The 18,191-nt window shown below is 45.1% G+C and overlaps 1 protein-coding gene across 5 annotated transcripts in view; it reads left to right on the top strand.

The window, feature by feature from the left end:
• SIAE (sialic acid acetylesterase) overlaps positions 1 to 18,191 on the top strand; it is a 38,100-nt gene that overhangs the window by 11,256 nt on the left and 8,653 nt on the right. For 4 of the 5 annotated variants that reach the window (XM_018043176.1, XM_018043174.1, XM_018043177.1 and 1 more), the window contains exons 3-6: positions 2,534 to 2,706; positions 11,750 to 11,888; positions 15,732 to 15,909; positions 17,544 to 17,653. In XM_018043176.1, coding sequence (XP_017898665.1) covers positions 2,534 to 2,706; positions 11,750 to 11,888; positions 15,732 to 15,909; positions 17,544 to 17,653 — 600 coding nt within the window. Of the gene's footprint in view, positions 1 to 2,530; positions 2,707 to 11,749; positions 11,889 to 15,731; positions 15,910 to 17,543; positions 17,654 to 18,191 lie in introns of all 5 variants that reach the window. The other variant, XM_018043175.1, reaches the window with a different exon arrangement.

The following is an 18,191-nucleotide window of genomic DNA, read 5'->3' as shown; positions in this document are numbered from 1 at the left end:
CCAGTGAATATTCAGAGCTGATTTCCTTTAGGATTGACCCGTTTGATCTCCTTGCAGTCCAAGGGACTCTCAAGAGTCTTCTCCCGCCCATGGAAGTAAATCTGCATTGTTTTAAACTGCTTGTTTCTGAGTTAGTTTGACCATTAATAACCTCTCTGTAGTGGAGCTGGTTTCTCCTGCCTTGTGTGGCAGTTAACTTTACTTGACCCTCATTGTGTCAGTTTTTCTTTTATGAAGTAGGAGAGGAAAAGAGCTAGAAACTAAAAGACTCGGGGACTAGAACAGAAGGAAGTTCCCAAGGTCTTTGAGGAAGTTGAGAGGTTTCCTAGAGGGAGTGGTTCTGGAGAACAAGGCTCAGATCTCATGCCTGGTTCTCTTCAGACGCTTGGAGTGCCTCCTCTGGCTGAGGTAGGGGGGTGGTGCTGTGTTTTGCCCAGCTTCCTCCCCTTTTCCTTCTTTGCCTTTTTATTGCTGGGCAGCAGAGCTTTTCAGAAGCTCTGGGGAAGGTGGTTTTCCACACCAGCCATATTGCTTGGATGGAGACTAAGTGCAAACACCTAATTAATAGCAGTGACTCAGAATAGCATGTACTGTAGTAGAAGGCTCAAAAAATAACCCTGTCCTGGGTTTTCCAGAGATTGACCGCATTATCACAAATGAGTAACGTTGATGGCATGAGGACAGAGCTCCGATAAGAAGCCTGGGAAGACCTTGGCAAGGCAGTGGTTGGGACAGATTGGAGAGTCTGCCTGCTCAGACGAGAGCGCCATACGGATCACCTCACACCTGTGCGGTGCAGTCTGTGCTCGCTGCCCACTATTTCCAAAACAGTGGTTTTTGTGCTTTAGGTGCATTCTGCATTTAATGTGTTGATGTCTGTGGCGATTGGTGGTGTAAAAACAGTAGCAGACATTCGGTCCTGAGCTCAGTTGACCTCTCACGGGTGGGAATAGCAGACTCAATCGGCTCTGCCTCTAAGAGGAGTGACCGTGAGCCCTTTCACTGTTGCCTAAGGGTTTTGGATATTTCTCCCAGACTCTGAGTAATCCTTTACCATTTCAGCCTTTACCCATCTCCTGCCAGGTGTCTGGACTTCTCCCTTTAGCTTTTACTGACTAGGAGGATCTTAGCATGTGGTACAGAGTAGGCACTTGGCTAGTATTTTTGTTTTTTAGTATTTTTATAATTGATCTTTTTTTTCTGGTTGGTACAATAACCTTGGCTTCCCAGGTGGCTCAGATGGTAAAGAATGCTGCCAAGCAGGAGAAGTGGGTTCAATCCCTGGGTCAGGAAGATCCCCTGAGAAGAAATGGCAAGAGAAGGAATGGCGGCACATTCCAGTATTTGTTTTTTTCTTCAGTATTCTTGCCTAGAGAATTCCATGGACAGAGGAGCCTGGTGGGTCTGTGGGGTCGAAAAAGAGTTGGACGTGACTTAGTGGACTCAACAACAACAACGATAACCTTAGGATGCCTCATTTGCAGTTCTTGCCATTCCTGCCCTTTGAATTGATATTGACCTGATGGGCACAAATTATCAATCAGTCCATATTCTTCAACATTATGCCAAGAATATTTCTTTTAAAATGATCATCTCTCTGTTTTATCTATTTTCTCCTTCCACTTCTTCAACTTTGTTCGTGAGGTTTGGTTCTCCTAGGCATAATTTTGCCACTTGGAAGATATTCTTCTTAGGTTTCCGAGTACGATGTTGGCAGTGGTGGTGGTATGAGTGGGTGAGAGGTGGGAAGGTGGTGGGGGGGTGGTTCCTAAGGAATATGCTATGAATTTCTGAAATAGGGCCTTGGATGGCTTTTCATCTCCTTAATTGAGTCCGAAAACATTAAGACTGGTAAATAACTCTGTGAAAATAATTAATTGGGCAAGTCTAAATATCTTCTTCAAAGAGAAATGAATTTATTTGCCTCCTCCTACTTCTTTGTGTCTGTTTCTCCACTCACCTGTTTAACTGTAGATAGAAGAGCCCAGAACCACTGGTGTTTTTAATCCCCAAGAGCAACATGGGGAGGAGGTGGGGGTGTTGATGACAAGGATGGTACCATCAATGTAAGTTTCAGATGATGAATGGTTTTCTCTAACCTGTGCTCATATTTGATTGGATAGTTACTAGTTTGGGGCACTGTAAATCTGTTAGATTATGATTATGTTGATTCTGACAGTTTGGTGGTATAGTAAGAATTTCCATCTCGTGTTTTTGTATTAAACTCCCTTGCATTTAATATCTGTATTTTTGTCTGTCCTCGCTTAGGATTATAACTGGGTGATTTACTTTTCTTATAAATGCTTCAGTTAAAAGTAAGGAGGGATTGGTACAGATTAAAGAGAGCCACACTACTGCTTTTGTTATTTCTGTTGACATGTCTAAAATTTGGCTGGTCTTCATAGCTTTGGATCCAGTTCATCACAGAAGAGGGGAATTGCCACAGATAAGTCTGATGCATGACTCTGGGCTTCAGTTTCATTTTGGTGGATTGATTCATTAATTCCTTGGAGCCTTGTTATTATTTCAGCAGACTCTAACACCTGGACAGTGGTACTGGATCCTATGAAGCCTGGTGGACCTTATGAAGTGATGGCACAGCAGAGTCTCGGGAGGATAAACTTCACTCTGAGAGTTCATGATGTCTTGTTTGGAGACGTTTGGCTTTGCAGTGGGCAAAGTAACATGAAGATGACAGTTTCACAGGTAATTTGCAAAGTCTCAGTGATAATAACGTTGATGATAAAGAAGAAAAAGAAGGAAGAGGAAAGAGGAGAAGGAGGTAGAAGCCCAGATCTGTTCTAAGTGCTTACTCTGCGTGTGCTAATTAATTCAGTTGAACAACTTCATAGGGTGAATACTTATAAGACATTCCTGTCTCACAGATGAGGACGCTGGCCCAGCTGAGTTTAAGCTCCTGCTTAAGATCACAGCATAATTGTGGAGCCAGGATGTGAATGTGACCCCAAATCCTGCTTTGCTCGTCATGACCAGTGTGCTGTCAGTGTGTGGGGCACTACTTTCTCACTTTTCTGGGCTAAAGGCAGAAGCTAGACAGTATCTGATGGTAACGGAGATTTAATAGCAAATCGAGGGCCGTGTAGGTTACTCTTCTTTTTGAATGGTCTTAGAAGATGAGCTTCTGGAGACGGCCTAGGAGATCAAAACAATTAGATTTTGTTTTGATGCTGAGCAGCTAACACACTCTGTCTTTTGTTGCCATGGAGATTCAAAAATGGAGACTGAATGTTGGCTTTGCCTCTTACTAGTTGTATGGCTTGGAGCAAATCACTTGGTGTTTATGAAACTTTGGTTTTAAAACATGCTTTTAAAAACTGTGGTTAAAATGAATGTAACATGATGCTTATCATTTTAACTGTTGGTAAGTGCACAGTTCAGCAGCATTAACTCTATTCACAGTGCTTTCTGTACCCAGTCACCACTGTCTGTCCCCAGAACTTTATCATCGTCTCTAACGTTTACTCCGTGCCCATTAGACAATAAATCCCCCTTTCTCCTTCCTCCTGCCGCTGGTGACCTCTGTCTTGCTTTCTCTCTGTGAATTTGCCTCTTCTGGGTACCTCCTAGAAGTGGAATCGTTCAGTAGTAGTTCTTCTGTGTCTGACTTGTCTTTCTAAGGACCATGCTTTCAAGGTCCATGCATGTAGCGTGTATCAGACTTTTGTCCCTTTTTATGGCTGAATTGTATTCCATTGTGTAGGCCACATTTTGTTTACCCATTCACCTGTGGACGAACAGCTGGGTTGTTTCCACCTTTTGGCTATTGTGAGCAATGTTGACGGCAATATTGAATCAATGCTGTGAACATTGACTTACGGATAATCTGTTTCAGTTCCTGCTTTCAGGTCTTTTGGATATATGCCTATGACTGGAATTGCTAGGTTAGTTCTATATTTAACTTTTGAGGACCCATCAAACCATTTTCCACAATGGCCGTACCATTTTACATTCCTGCTAGCAATACACAAAGGTTCTAATTTCACTGCATCCTCACTGACAGGGGTTGGGTTTCATTCTCTGATTATAGCCACGTTAGTAGGTGAGAAGTGGTATCCTAATGTGGTTTTGATTTGCATTTCTCTAACAACTAGTGATGTTGCATATTACTTCATGTACTTATTAGCCATTTGTATGTCTTATGTGGAAAAATGTTTATTTAGGCCTTTTGCCCATTTTTGAATTGGGTTGCTTATTGTTAAATTGTAGGAATTTTTTAATATCTTCTAGGTATTAATCGCTTGTCAGATGCATGATTTGTAACTATTTTGTCTCATTCTCTAGTTTGTCAGTTTCATTTTTTGAGGGTGTCCTTTGATACATAAAAGTTCTCAATTTTTATGAAGTTCAGTTTATCTGTGTTTTTTTTGTTGTTGTCTATACTTTTGGTATCATCTTCTTGATACTCTTGCCAAGTCCAGTGATGTGAAGATTTTTCCAGTGTTTCTTCTGAGAATATTTTAGTTTTAACTCTTAAGTTCAGGTCTTTGAGTCTTTTTGATCACTTTTTTATATGTAGTGTAAGGTGAGGGTCTAACTTCACTCTTTTGCTAGTGGATATCCAGTTCTCCCAGCACCAATTGTTGAAAAGATGGTTCTTCCCCTATTGAATGGTCATAGCACTTTTCTTCAGAAGTTCATTGGCTGTATATATGAGGATTTATTTCTTGGCTTTTTAGTCTGTTCCATTGGTCTATATATCTCTCCTTATGGCAGTACCATACTGGTTGAATTACTGTAGCTTTGTAGTAAGTTTCAAAGTTGGGACATGTAAGTCTCCTCCAAGAATTTCTTTTGTTAGTGTCAATTTTTCTCTGTTTTAGTCATGGCCTTGTAGATAAATTTTTCTTAAATTGTGAAAACTAGCATTTTTTTCTCCCAGAGGCTTCACTGGGGTCTGTTTAAACCTGATAGGAGATGAGGAGGAAGAGCACTAAGGGCTCCCAGGTAGGGATGGGTATACTCAGTAAACAGAAAGCCCAGTGCAAACAGGGGGAATGCCAGCCTGTTGAAATGTTGTCAGTGAGGAAACTCAACTTGAAGTATTCCTACCTCCTTTGCTATTAGAGCAATGAGTGAGTCCGACACATAATGAGTGAGTCTCTTAAGTGAAGCAGGATGAAGAGGACATCCGAAGGGCTTCCCTGGTGGTCCAGTGGTTGAGGATCTGCTTGCCAGTGCACGGGGCACAAGTTCGATCCCTGGTCTGGGAAGATCCCACATGCTGCACAGCAGCTAAGCCCATGAGCCACAACAGTTGAGCTTGTACTCTAGATCCCAAGAGCCGCAACTAACTTTAGTCGCTTGCCCTAAAGCCCATTCTCAAGAGAAGCCACCACAATGATAAGCCCGCACACCACAACTAGAGAGTAACCCCTGCTCGCCACAACCAGAGAAAGCCCGTGCACAGCAGTGAAGACCCAGTGCAGCCAGACATACATTTACAAACAATTTTTTTTTTTTTAAAGAAAAGGACATTGAAAAAGTCATCAGAGAAGCAAACTTCTTAATTGTTTACTGGTACTCTAGCAAAACAAGAGTGGTAGAACAAAAGCCTTGGGGCTCTGAGATTTCTTTCTGGAAACAACTCTGCTTTCTGGTTGAACACGAAAACAGTCTAGAATAAAGGGAGTGGATTTCTGGATAGAGTGGGATGGGGTTTTGCTTTTGGGCCTCAGAATTGTCCTTCCTTTGTTTAGTGCAAACTATTTAATTTAAAAATAAAAGTAAGGGAATCATTGCTGTTTCAATTATATTAGGATCAGGGCTGGACAGCAGCAAGTTCATAGTTATGTTTAAAGTTTATCAGCTTAAAACACTGCTGAGAGATTAGAAAATATTTTTTTTTACTCACTCTCAGACCTCCAGAGAAATTCATGTGAATTAAGTCCTTTGACACATTTGAAATTAGGGTTGATTTTCTTTTGCTTGTGTTTATTATCTGATTTTTCTATAATGAGCATGAAATAACTATGGTTTTTAAGACAAAGTTATAAAAATAAGAAATTGATATTCACTTAACTGTTACCTTAAATATCTATCAAAGGCTCAATTTACAATAAAGAGGCACATTATATAAATAGGAATAAATGATTTAACTTGCATTAGGGATCAGAACTAATATGTTTATACTTTGACATATACTTTTATTTGTTCCCATTAATAGGTTAAGATCTTGAAAAGATTATGATCTTCCCTAGTCACTCTTTCTCTAAAACTCAGTTCCTTTAATTGATTTTTATTTTCTTGCTTTTTTTCATTATCTACTTCTTCATTTTTGAGAGATGTTTAAGTTTGAGTTTAAAAAAAACTCTACAACTAGACCATGATCTCAATTAATCTTTTAAAAAACTGTATAAAATTGAGCCCTTGCACATACTTAAGGTCTCTTGTTTTGCTTCTATAGCTTCTGCCCCTTCTGGCTTCTTTTTTCTCCTCTTTTAAAAAAAAAAAACAGTTAATAAATAATGCTTTTAAAAATATTCTACTTTGGACATACCTATTTCCTTTCATTATTAGTTTTCTAATTTAAAAATCTAAATTCTTGCATTTATGTCTTCCTAACCAATATTTTACTTAGTCTTGCTTTCTACCCTACTTAAGTATATGGAAACCTTTTAAATTTAAATGTTTATTAAATTGGACTTAACTGGGCTCCATTTTAAGATTGGTGAATATAAGCAAAATTGAAGTTTCATCTCTTGATAGAAAGCATGGTTTTATATAGAAGTGGGATTGCTGTTAACTCATTAAGGAAAACAGTATTTTCCTTAATGCTTTAATTGCAGTTCCCTGTTTGCACAGAGAGGCATGGACCAGATCTGTTTGTATCTGCACAGTCAGGTTCTCAACTGCACTCTGTGCCAGGGGATCTCATCCCATTTTCTGTCAAGCTAAGTCACAGTTTGATTGTTAAGACCGAACACATTTTTTCCTGCCTGGAATTTACTCTTAAGCATCTTCTATATCGAACTAAGGCTATACAAGCTCTGAGATACAAGAAAATAGCAAAAAGATTCCATATGAAAAAGCCAAATGTTAATTTTGTTTGTTTTAAAATCACGCGCTTAGTCTGCAAGACAGCATTTTAGGTGCTGACAGTACCAAAAGCCAAATTTTCTAGTCTCTTAACACTCTGTAGAACTTTGTTTTTGGATCATAAAGATGCTTGACATGACGACTCCTCTATTCATTTTCCTCCCTTCCCCTGAAGACTCCCAACACACACACACACACACACACACACACACACACACACACACACACACACACACACACACACACACGCATACAGTGCCTCTCTCTTTCCCCTTCTCTCCCTGCATGTGACATTTCTGGGGAGACAAAATTTCCACCATAACCAACCACTCTCCACAGTCAAATGAAGGAAATGGCAGATTGTGTGCCCATCTTGTTGTTAGGGTAAAGTGGAATTTTAAAATCGAGTGTTATTTATAACACCGAGTGAGATGTTTATAAATGGAGGAAAGTCTAAATGCTCATCTGTCACCTTCTAAGTCAGGGTACATCTTAAGACTTGGCTATTTCTAGTTAGGCTCAGAAGAAGATGGCCAGTGTTCGATGGGAAACCCGGTTTTCCATATCTCAGCAGTCCCCACGTTCCTGATTTACAAATCGGGCAGTTAAAATCCAGAAGAGAAGGGCTGGTGCCACAGTACAATAGAAGATTCCCGGGAGGTCTGATGACTGGCTTATTTATAGTTATTCTCTCATCTTTAAATCTGCCATATTGTGATGTGGTAGAAGGTAACTGGCGCTTCCCTGGCGGCTCCGTGGTAAAGAACCCGCCTGCCAGTGTCAGAGACGCGGATTCAGGCCCTAGGTCGGATTCAGGCCCTAGGTCGGAAAGATCTCCTGGAGAAGGAAGTAACAACCCACTCCAGTATTCTTGCCTAGGAAATCCCAGGGACAGGGCAACCTGGTGTGGTCTACCAGTCCATGGGGGTCGCAAAGAGTCAGATATGACTGAGTGACTAACACCCTCACTTCAAAAGCTGATATTATTTTGTAAACTATTATTATACATGATAATTACACAGTACATCACTGCCCTTCGGACACAACTGAGCAACTGAGCACGCCCCACCACCCCCACACACACGTGCCTTGTTCCCCTGTGCAGACCCCATACTATGACTCTCTGAGGAAATAGATTCTTGACGTTTCTTCATTAATTCAAGAATGCGGTGTAAAGGTTACAAAATGAACACTGGCGAGCAGCTGCTTTGATGGTGAACTGTGGGTCCCCAGAGAGGTGGAGGGCTCTCCCCATCGCTGCAGCCTTAATGACTTCAAATACCTTGGTCTTCATTTACATCCTCATTTCAATACTTGGTAGAAAAATAATTACACCGAGGTGTTTGATGAGATGAAATTTGATCTCAGCAGATGGAGGAAGGCTTCCCCTTTCATCAGCAGGGAAACCAAGTGTCATTTAAATGAAAATCTTCCTGAAATCTCTTTATTCCTAAGTTTGCTGCCAATATCCCCGAGGAAATGCTTCCATCAAAAATGGCTTGGTGAGACCTACTGTAAGCACAGGGAACTCTGCTCAGTGTTATGAGGCTGCCTGGATGGGAGAGGAGTCTGGGGGAGAATGGATACATGTATATGTATGGCTGAGTCCCTTCGCCGTCTGTTCACCTGAAGCTATCACAGCATTGTTCCTTAATCAGCTATACCCCGATATAAAATACAGAGCTTTTTTTTTTTTTTTTTAAAGGCTTGGTGATTCTGGGAAAGGATTCCCATTTCAGATGTAATTGTCATCAGGTCCAGCAAGAATTCTCCCACCCCCATTTTTTGCTAACACTTTCTGTGGCTTTTGACTTTGGACTTGAAATACTGCACACATGTGAGTTTGAAAATGGAAGTTTTCCAGCCAGTGCTTTGGATTCAGTTCTGAGTGTGCTGGTAACAATAGAGGACGATGCCACCCCCTCCCCCAGTTCATTTGGCCTTGCCATACTCTGGAGTGTTAGCAACCCATACTCTGGAGTGTTAGCAACGGGTCACCGCGCCACCTCCCGAGCTGGCCCTGCAGTTCCCAGTCGGTGCGGAAGCTGGTGTGGGTGGAGGGAGCGAAAGCGGTTTCATCCTCCGTTTCCATGGAAGCAGCATACGATCCTTAGCGCTCGGTGCTGAACTGAATTTCAAGGGAGGTGACTTTTTACAGGTACTTGCCGCTGAAAAATAACTTCCCTGCCAAAATATACTGAGTGCATTAGCCTGTTCTTCGTCTTCAATGTTTATTCTGCATGAAACTTGCCAGGCAAGATCCAGAACGGGCAAGTGTAGACTTCCTGTGGAATTTTCCTGAGACCATGTGTGGAAGCCCGGTAACCCTGGCAGCCCGGAGCCACGTCGCCCAGGGAGCACTACAAGCTGCGGCTCTCACTGGGACCAAAGCGCCATTGCCTTTGCATCTGGCCGGCTTATTGGCCACAGCAGGCTCAGTGGCAAGTCAAAAGGCGATTCCAGGGGCAGCGCATCTCAATGACATGCTCTGTGGGGGCACTGCGGCTGCTCCTGCCCGGTGGGCCACAGGGCCAGCTGTATTCTCTGCGGTGGGTGGGAGGGAAAGCGAGCCAGCTGCACTCCCCGTGGCCAGCGGCCAATGGAGAGCGGCCCAGCCTCCTGCAGCCTCCACAGTCTTGTCTCAGCTGGAGCTCTGGTTCCCTGAGGCCAGTGATAACTGGCCTTCTTGAGGCTCCTATTAGGCTTTTGTTTTGGGACGACTAGAGGGGTGGAGAGGAGACTAGAAAAAACACACACTCATTAAAAAGCAAAACAATATTTTTATGACACAATCTTTTTTATTTTTTAAAAAATGTTTAGTTGGAGGATAATTGCTTTACAAGGTTGTGTTGGTTTCTGCTGTTCGACAAGGAGAATCACCTACAAGTATACTTACATTCGCTCCCTTTTGAGCCTGCCCCTGCTGTCCCACCCAGCTAGGCCATCACAGGGCACCAGGCTAAGCTCCCTGTGCTGGACAGCAGCTGCCCACCAGATATCTATTTTACACGTGGGACGGAGGAGCCTGGTAGGCTGCAGTCCATGGAGTCGCAAAGAGTCGGACTTGACTGAGCAACTTCACTTTCACTTTTCACTTTCATGCATTGGAGAAGGAAATGGCAACCCACTCCAGTGTTCTTGCCTGGAGAATCCCAGGGATGGCAGAGCCTGGTGGGCTGCCGTCTACGGGGTCGCACAGAGTCGGACACGACTGAAGCGACTTAGCAGCAGCCGCAGCAGCAGCAGTGTAAACGCGACTCTCTCAATTCATCCTCCTCCACCCCATTTTTTTTTTTTAATAAAAACATGCCTACTCAACATCAGGATTGAAGGGAATAGCACTTATGTGTGAGCCCTGAGAGGAAAGATGCTTGATAGGTTAACAAAGAAGCTATTAAGTGTAGCACACATATTCATGTCCATAGGAACCCTAAGCCAGTCCTGTCACGTTCTTGGCAAATGGTGAGTTTTCATACAGTGGTTTGGGAAAAAGTGATGTGCCTTTGGATAGACCCTTCTCTTTGGTTTCTTGGGACTGATCTCAGCAATCACCCTGGACCCCGCCTTCCAAACTTCCAGGCCTCTTGTGCTTTTCTTGGGCGATTTTCCAGGACTGAGATGAGAAGATAAGCGTTTTGAGACTGATTTCAGGATGTTTCAGGAGTTCAGAAATCGTTTCTCAATTGTGTTTCTTTTTAATACATATCTCTTATGGGGTATGAAAGAAAGTGAAAAGTGAAAGTGAAGTCGCTCAGTCGTGTCCGACTCTTTGCGACTCCATGGACTGTAGCCTACCAGGCTTCTCAGTCCATGGAATTTTCCAGGCAGGAGTACTGGAGTGGGTTGCCATTTCCTTCTCCAGGGAATCTTGCCAACCCAGGGATTGAACTTGGGTCTCCCGCACTGCAGGCAGACGCTTTATTGTCTGAGCCACCAGGGAAGCCCAAAATATTTCTTTGAGCCACTTTTTGGCGGGGGTGGGGGAGGGCAGCAAGAATACTGGAGTGGATTGCCATTCCCTTCTCCAGGGGATCTTCCCGACCCAGGGACTGAATCCGGGTCTCCCGCATTGTAGGCAGATGCTTTACCGTCTGAGCCACCAGGGAAGTTCTTATGGGGCGTGGATTACATAAACCTACCTCTCCATGGTAGGTTGTTTCAGGAGTTCAGAAATCGTTTCTCAATTGTGTTTCTTTTTAATACATATCTCTTATGGGGTATGAAAGAAAGTGAAAAGTGAAAGTGAAGTTGCTCAGTCGTGTCCGACTCTTTGCGACCCCATGGACTGTAGCCTACCAGTCTCCATTTTTTTTTTAAAAAGAAGATAATGCTATGGCTTTAATGGATACTTTTCCTGAATGGAAGTATTTTACTTTCAAGTTGTCGACATTTTTTAGCCCAAACCCATCCACAGATCCTCTCGTCCAATACAGACTTGTGTTTGCAGATATCATGGTGTTCCCACCTTCTTGGGGGATATGACTTATCATGGTGTCTGTGGGTCAAGGTGGATCCAGGCAGTCTGGACCAGCCCATCATGGGTTTCGATTATGCATTCGGTTTCTGTATCCTGAAGGCGCAGAAGGAGCTGCAGGCGTGGGGGGTGGGTGCGGTAGCATCTGTGAGGGGGCAGCAGCATCATCAACCATCCACTTGGTTGGTGTAAGAAACGACGTTCCTGCTTCTTTTCCAGGTATTTAACGCCACAGGTGAGCTGTCGAACACGACTGCCTATCAGTCTGTCCGCATCCTCTCCGTGTCTTCCACCCAGGCTCAGCAGGAGCTGGAGGACCTCACCAAGGTTGACCTGCGATGGTCCAAGCCCACCTCGAGTAAGTGATGGCTGGAGCGCATGCCAACTCCTCTGTGAGTGATTGGTGCCCTGTGGGCATCTGTGAGCCTGAATTGGATTCTGTTGTGTCTGTCAGAATTTGCCCATCCATTTACTCATTTCTTATTGACCCCCCTGCCCTGCCCTGGTTCCTGGTGGCTCAGTGGTAAAGAATCTGCCTGCAGTTTAGGAGATGCAGGGTCGATCCCTGGGACAGGAAGATCCCCTGGAGTAGAAAATGACAACCCACTTCAGTATTCTTAGCTGGGGAATCCCATGGACAGAGGAGCCTGATGGGCTACAGTCCATGGGGTTGCAAGAGTCAGACACGACTGAGCAACTGAGCCACCACCACCCACTTCCTGATGGTACTCGTTTGATGCGTTTCTTCCCAGGACTCCACAGTGAATTTGCCCCCTTGCTCTGAGCAGATGGCGCTTCCTCCAGCTTCATTGGCCTCATGGAAGCCACTTAGCACAAACTCTGCCAGCATCTCCTCAGTGCCGGAAGCCCTCCTCTCCTCTTTCTTCCTCTGTTTCTGTCTGAACATAGCTGACTGTTTCCCTCATGGCTGCCTCTGACTCGGGCTCTCACCTTCTCCAGGGCCTCCTCTTAGCCCTCAGGTTCTCTCCTTTTACCCCACCGTGCAGCCTTCAGGGAACCTTTACTCCAGGCTGCTCTGCGCCGGTCTCCATTCTGGGTCCCCAGGGTGCAGCTGTGATCAGGACCCAGTCCCCACCCTCAGGGCTTCACTTATCTGTAAGGAACACACCCCTTTCTCCTGGAACGACTCCTCTCTCCTTTGCTTTGTTAAACCTTCTTAGGACATCTTTCCATTCTTTTCACTGCCTTCCTGAGTGTGTACTCTTTCTTGTTGTTCATTCACTAGGTTGTGTCTGACTCTTTGCGACCCTATGTACTGCAGCATGCCTGGCTTCCCTGTCCTTCACCATCTCCCAGAGTTTGTTCAGACTTAATGTCCATTGAGTTCGTGATGCCATCCAACCATCTCGTCCTCTGTTGTTCCCACTCTTTAACCCTTTATAATCTGGCTGCTGTGTCCAGGTTGACAGCTGGTTCCCCCAGGGTTTCTACTGTTCTTCTGTGATGTGCTCTGCACAGCCCGTGGCATCGGCTCTGCTGACAGCTGCTCCTAGGAGCTGCGCCTCCCTCTGAGTCTGAGAGGTGCTTCCTCTCCGTCATGCTCCCTCTCTGTCTGCACCCTGCCTGTTTCTTGGCTTTCTCCAATCCCTTCCTCCCGAAGGGAGGTCCCTTGTGCTCTTTATAGGCCCTTTTTTCACCTGTACATGCTTTACCTTGGTAACCTCAGTTGCTCCTACATTTTTAAGTATTAATTCATTCAGCAAATATCTGGGTGCCTTTTGTGTGCTCGGCACTATTCTAAGTCCTGAGGGTGATAGCAGAGAATAAAGCAGGCAGGCATGCCTGGTCTCCTGGATGGAGCTTACAGTCTAGTGGGAGAGTACAGAAGATGAATAAGAAAATTAATAAGTTATATATGAAAGTATTACACTATTGGGTATCATGCTGTCTGAACTTTCCCTTTAAGAACTCAGGAACTGAATAGATTTGGGTAAAATTTTTTAAATGAATCCTCTGGCCTATGAACTCTTCCTGCATGTCCTCTAAAACTCAGGAATCAGTTAGATTCGGACAAGGTATTATACCTTGCTGTTGGTTCCCTTTCAGTCTCTGAACTCAGAGACTCAAATGTTTGAACATCAAAGGATAGGCTAGATGGTGGTACGTGCTGAGAAATAAGTTACAGCAGGGGGCAGTACTGCTGGGGCTGGGGTGGGCTGGTGGTTTCCAATTCAGAGTGGACGTGGAGGTCCCGCCTGAGAAAGGCAGCATTTCCGTAATGACTTGACAGAGGTGAGGCCGCGGAGGTGTCTGGGGAAGAGCCTGGTAGGTCAGGAGCCTCTCACATTTCTAGTCTCTCCTGCCTCTTCTACTGTCCTCGTACCTCTGACTGCAGTTGGGAAAGGTCTCTGATTTTTTTTTTTTTGGCTGTTCTGGGTATTCATTGCAGCACACAGGCTTCTCTACTTGTGGCTCATGGGCTTAGCTGCTCTGTGGCACATGGGATCTCAGTTCCCCAACCCAGGGATCTAACCCACATCCCCTGCATTGCAAGGTAGATTCTCAACCGCTGGACTACCAGGGAAGTCCCCAGGGTCTCTGATTTTAAAGACTCTTGTGTTGAGCTTGGACCTCTCTGGATAATTGAGGACAGTCGCCCCCTCTTCAGGTCCTTACTGTTGAAACGTCTGTGATGTCCGTTTAGCCGCATACGGTTCACTCACGGGGTCCAGGCCTTAGACTGCAGACACCTTTGCTGCCCATCACACATTCTCATTCCCACGCCTTTCCAAGTGACTTTCCATTTTCTTTAGTCCAGCCTCCCTCCCGCTGTCTCTTGCACTATTCTCCTTTTGTAATTGATACTCTACTCAAGTACTTGAGAAGCTTTCCAGTTCTGCATGTGTCTGTACATATTGTTTCTTTTGCCCAGAATGCTAGCTCTGCTTACTGCATTCCTGTCTCCCAGGGTCTCCCTACCTCTCTCCCTTCCCTCTTAATTACCTTCTCCCTCTACCTCCCCATCAGCGAGTCCACCCTTATTCCAGTCACCACTGCCACCCAACACCAGCTAGCAAACGTTCACTGACTCTGCACTGGGTCCCAGACGCTGAGAACACAGAAGTCCTAATGGTTTAGCGAGGTGAGGGAAACCCCAGGCACAGAGCAGGACCGGAGCACAGGGAAGGAGCCACCTTTCCTGGGCATGTTACGATCTGCCTTTCGTTTGCTATTCATTATTTTGCTGTTAGAACCCCTTAACACACTTTTGTACTTCTTAAAGCACTAAACTCTATTTTGCAATATATTTGACTTTGCTGAATATTTGTCTCGTTCTGTAGGGTAGAAGACCTCTGAGGAGAGGTTCCCTGTCTTTCCTTTTCCTTTTCATTTCTGTATCACAATCATCTAGGAGTCCCTGGCGCCCGGTAGGTGCTCAATCCATTTTAATTGATTTGAAACTGATTTTCAACTCCTGCTATCACACTTTCCACGTTTCCAGAGCCAGAAATGTGTTGTTTGGATCTTTCACGCGCCAAGGCAGTGACTTACACTTCGTGGTTCCTTCATGGCTGTTGGGTTGGGTTGATCCCACCAGTTGCGTGTGTGCCTGTTCCCCCGTTCAGCACCTTCTTCTGATGTGGAATCACCCTTTCTGGTCTGTGTTGGTTGCTGGGCTACTATATGGACGAATGAGCTCGATGGTGCCGAACTCTGAAATGCTGGTTTTGGTTTCTGTTGCTCTCCCTTTCGGCCAAACTCCCGTCACTTGTTTATTCTTGGCTTCATTACCGTGGCTATAAGCTTGGATATAAAACCACCCAGAAAAAACATACCTTTCTTCTCGGCATTCTCTGTGCTTGCTGCTCCCCTTCCACAGAGCTAAGTGGGGATGGGATGGATGTTGGGTAAGAGTGTAGGTGGCGAGGGGGGGGGTGTGGGTGTTGGGGGCCGGCAGCCTTTCTGCTCCTCACCTGTTGCAGAGGGGTATCAATATTCCTAGGTTCTCAGGGCCCTGCATGTAGCAGGGAAGCCTCCTTGCCTGGCTGAATATACATGTATATTCAGCTTTCTGCTAGCAAGCCAGCTGCCTCTCCGTCTTCTCCTGCCCTTGGAAAGTCTTAGAAAGGAATGCAAGGCCTGACCCAACACCCGAGCTTCTCACCTAGGCCCACCCAGGAGCTCCAGGCCGTGTCCACTTACTTTTCCCCTGACTGTCTCTATCTGTTTCTCTGAACAGAAAACTTAGGCCACGGCAACTTCATGTACATGTCAGCAGTGTGCTGGCTTTTCGGGCGTTTCCTGTATGACACCCTGCGGTATCCTGTGGGGCTGCTCTCCTCCTCGTGGAGTGGGACGCCCATTGAAGCTTGGTCATCTAGAAGGTCCCTTGAAGCCTGTGGGGTCCCGAAGTCAGGGTAAGAAAGCGTCCTCCGGTCCAGGAGAAAGCCTGCCAGGAAATTCTGTGCGAGAGCAGGATCACAGTCTCTTGGGGAAGTCAAATATGAGCCGAATGTACAAATATGTGTTAAATGTATGTGACTTATTCAGGTGTTATTTTCACTGTCATCATGACCACAATCATTTGACACTATGTCAAGAAGTAATTATGGCCCTTTTCCTTAATAATAGGGATAGCTAATATATTTTTTTTAATTTATTTTTTTACTCAGATATTTTTAACTTTTTGTATTAGGATATAGCCAGTTAACAGATAATATTGTGATGGTTTCAGATAGATAGAAAAGGGATTCAGTATACATGTATCTGTTCTCCCCCAAACTCCCCTCCTGTCTAGGCTGCTTCATAACATTGAGCCGAATTCCGTGTGCTATACTTTGTTGGTTATCCATTTTGAATACAGCAGTGTGTATACGTCCATCCCAAACTCCCGAACTGTCAGTAGGGATAAGCTAATACTTAATAGAAGCTTTCTAAATGCCAGATACTGTCATGAGCAGTTTATATAATATTAACTCATTTAATGCAACACTCTCTTGAAATGTGGGTACTATTAACACATGAGGATAAAGGGACTAATTGGGAGAGGGGTTTGGTGACTTGCTTGGGAACACGACTAGTAAGTGATGAAGTCTGGTATCAGTGTCTGTGCTCTTAACCACTGTGAGAATAAACCCAATCTCACAGTTTGGAAGAACACGGTATCCATGTCATCAGAAAACGGTATCGGAAGACTGATGGTGAAAGCACACTCAGGAAAAGCTGGATCAGGAATAGTAGTGGGTCGGGCAGAGGCAGAGAAGAGGCTAGCTGATAACTTCTTGACACTAACGTTGCCATAGAGATGGATACTGTGTGAGCTGCCTTCACAGAACTTGTCTCATCAGTTCTGGCAAAAGCATGGATTTGAGCTCTTGGTGTGTCTTGGGTAAAGGCCGGGCTGCTGGGGAGTGAAGTCATCCTGCTTTGGAACAGAAAGACTTACTCTCAGTAGAGGTGGAAGAATCTAAAGCCAGGCTTCCCAGACCTCAGGGGGCATGGAAGGGACAATACCAAGGGGCCATGGGGGTTCTTGCACATAGCCGCTCCAAGAGAAATCCACACAAGTATTCCGCAGAGACAACTTAGGGCCACGTTCCAAGTCATCAGAAAATGTACCTCCTGACCTAGCCATCTCATTTCTGGGAATTTAGCTTAAAGAAATAATGAATACTGTATGTAATGATTCAGCTCTCAGGAAGATAATCATGGCATTGCTTATAAAAGCAAAGAACTTAACCTCAGCGTCCATTCAGTGAGTGCTGGTTAAGTAAACTTTTTGCTTGTGTGATAGACTCATTAACACCTGCCCTCTCCGCCCCTCGCCCCGCGCCTGGTCTCAGTCACTAGATGAAACCTGGGACAGTGCACTGAACTCACAGAGAGCCAACTGACACATGTTTTCATGGAAACAGAGTGGTTGAATTGGACTCTGAGCGGCTTTCATCAGGGGTTTTGCCCCAAGTGAAGCTGGATAGGTACCTGGCTCAGGGCCTATCATGGGATCAGTTCCTGGCGCTCTGCTGACACTTGTGTGTCTTCCTCATTTTAGGTCCATGCCATCCGACCTTCAAACTGGTCCTAGTGCGCACTCTGTTCTCTGGAACGCCATGATCCATCCACTCCGTAACATGACGCTGAAGGGGGTAATATGGTACCAGGGTGAGTGTTCACTTTCCTGGTTTTCCATTCATCAGTTAGCTGTTGCCATGTAACAAGCCGCCCTGGAACTCAGTGACTTCGTTGTAACTTTCTTTGGCTCACTGCTCTTTGAGTTAGCAGGGTAGTGTTTCTGTCGGGACTGCTTTGGCTCATTTCTGCTGGGCTCTCCTGTGCGTCTTTGGCAGCCTGGCAGGTTGTCTGGTGGCTGGATGACCTAGGATGGCCTCTACCTCATGTCTGTTGACTGGGGCTCCTGGTTCTCATGTGGCCTCTCGTCCTTCAACAAGCTGTGATAGTGGTGGTTTATTTCTCAGTGGTGTCCGGCTCCTTGTGACTCCATGGACTGCTGCTCACCAGCCTCCTCTGTCCATGGGGTTCTCCAGGCAAGAACACTGGAGTGGGTTGCCATTTCCTCCTCCAGGGCGTCTTCCTGACCCGGGGAGTGAACCCTGGTCTCTTGTATCGCAGGTGGATTCTTTGCTGTCTGAGCCACCACGGAAGACCTTCAGCAAGCTAGTTCAGCCTTATTTTTCATTTG

Source organism: Capra hircus, chromosome 29 (genome assembly GCF_001704415.2).
Source record: "Capra hircus breed San Clemente chromosome 29, ASM170441v1, whole genome shotgun sequence".
Classification (NCBI taxonomy): Eukaryota; Metazoa; Chordata; class Mammalia; order Artiodactyla; family Bovidae; genus Capra; species Capra hircus.
Note: the sequence above shows the minus strand (reverse complement) of the source record. Positions and strands in the feature narration are given on the sequence as shown.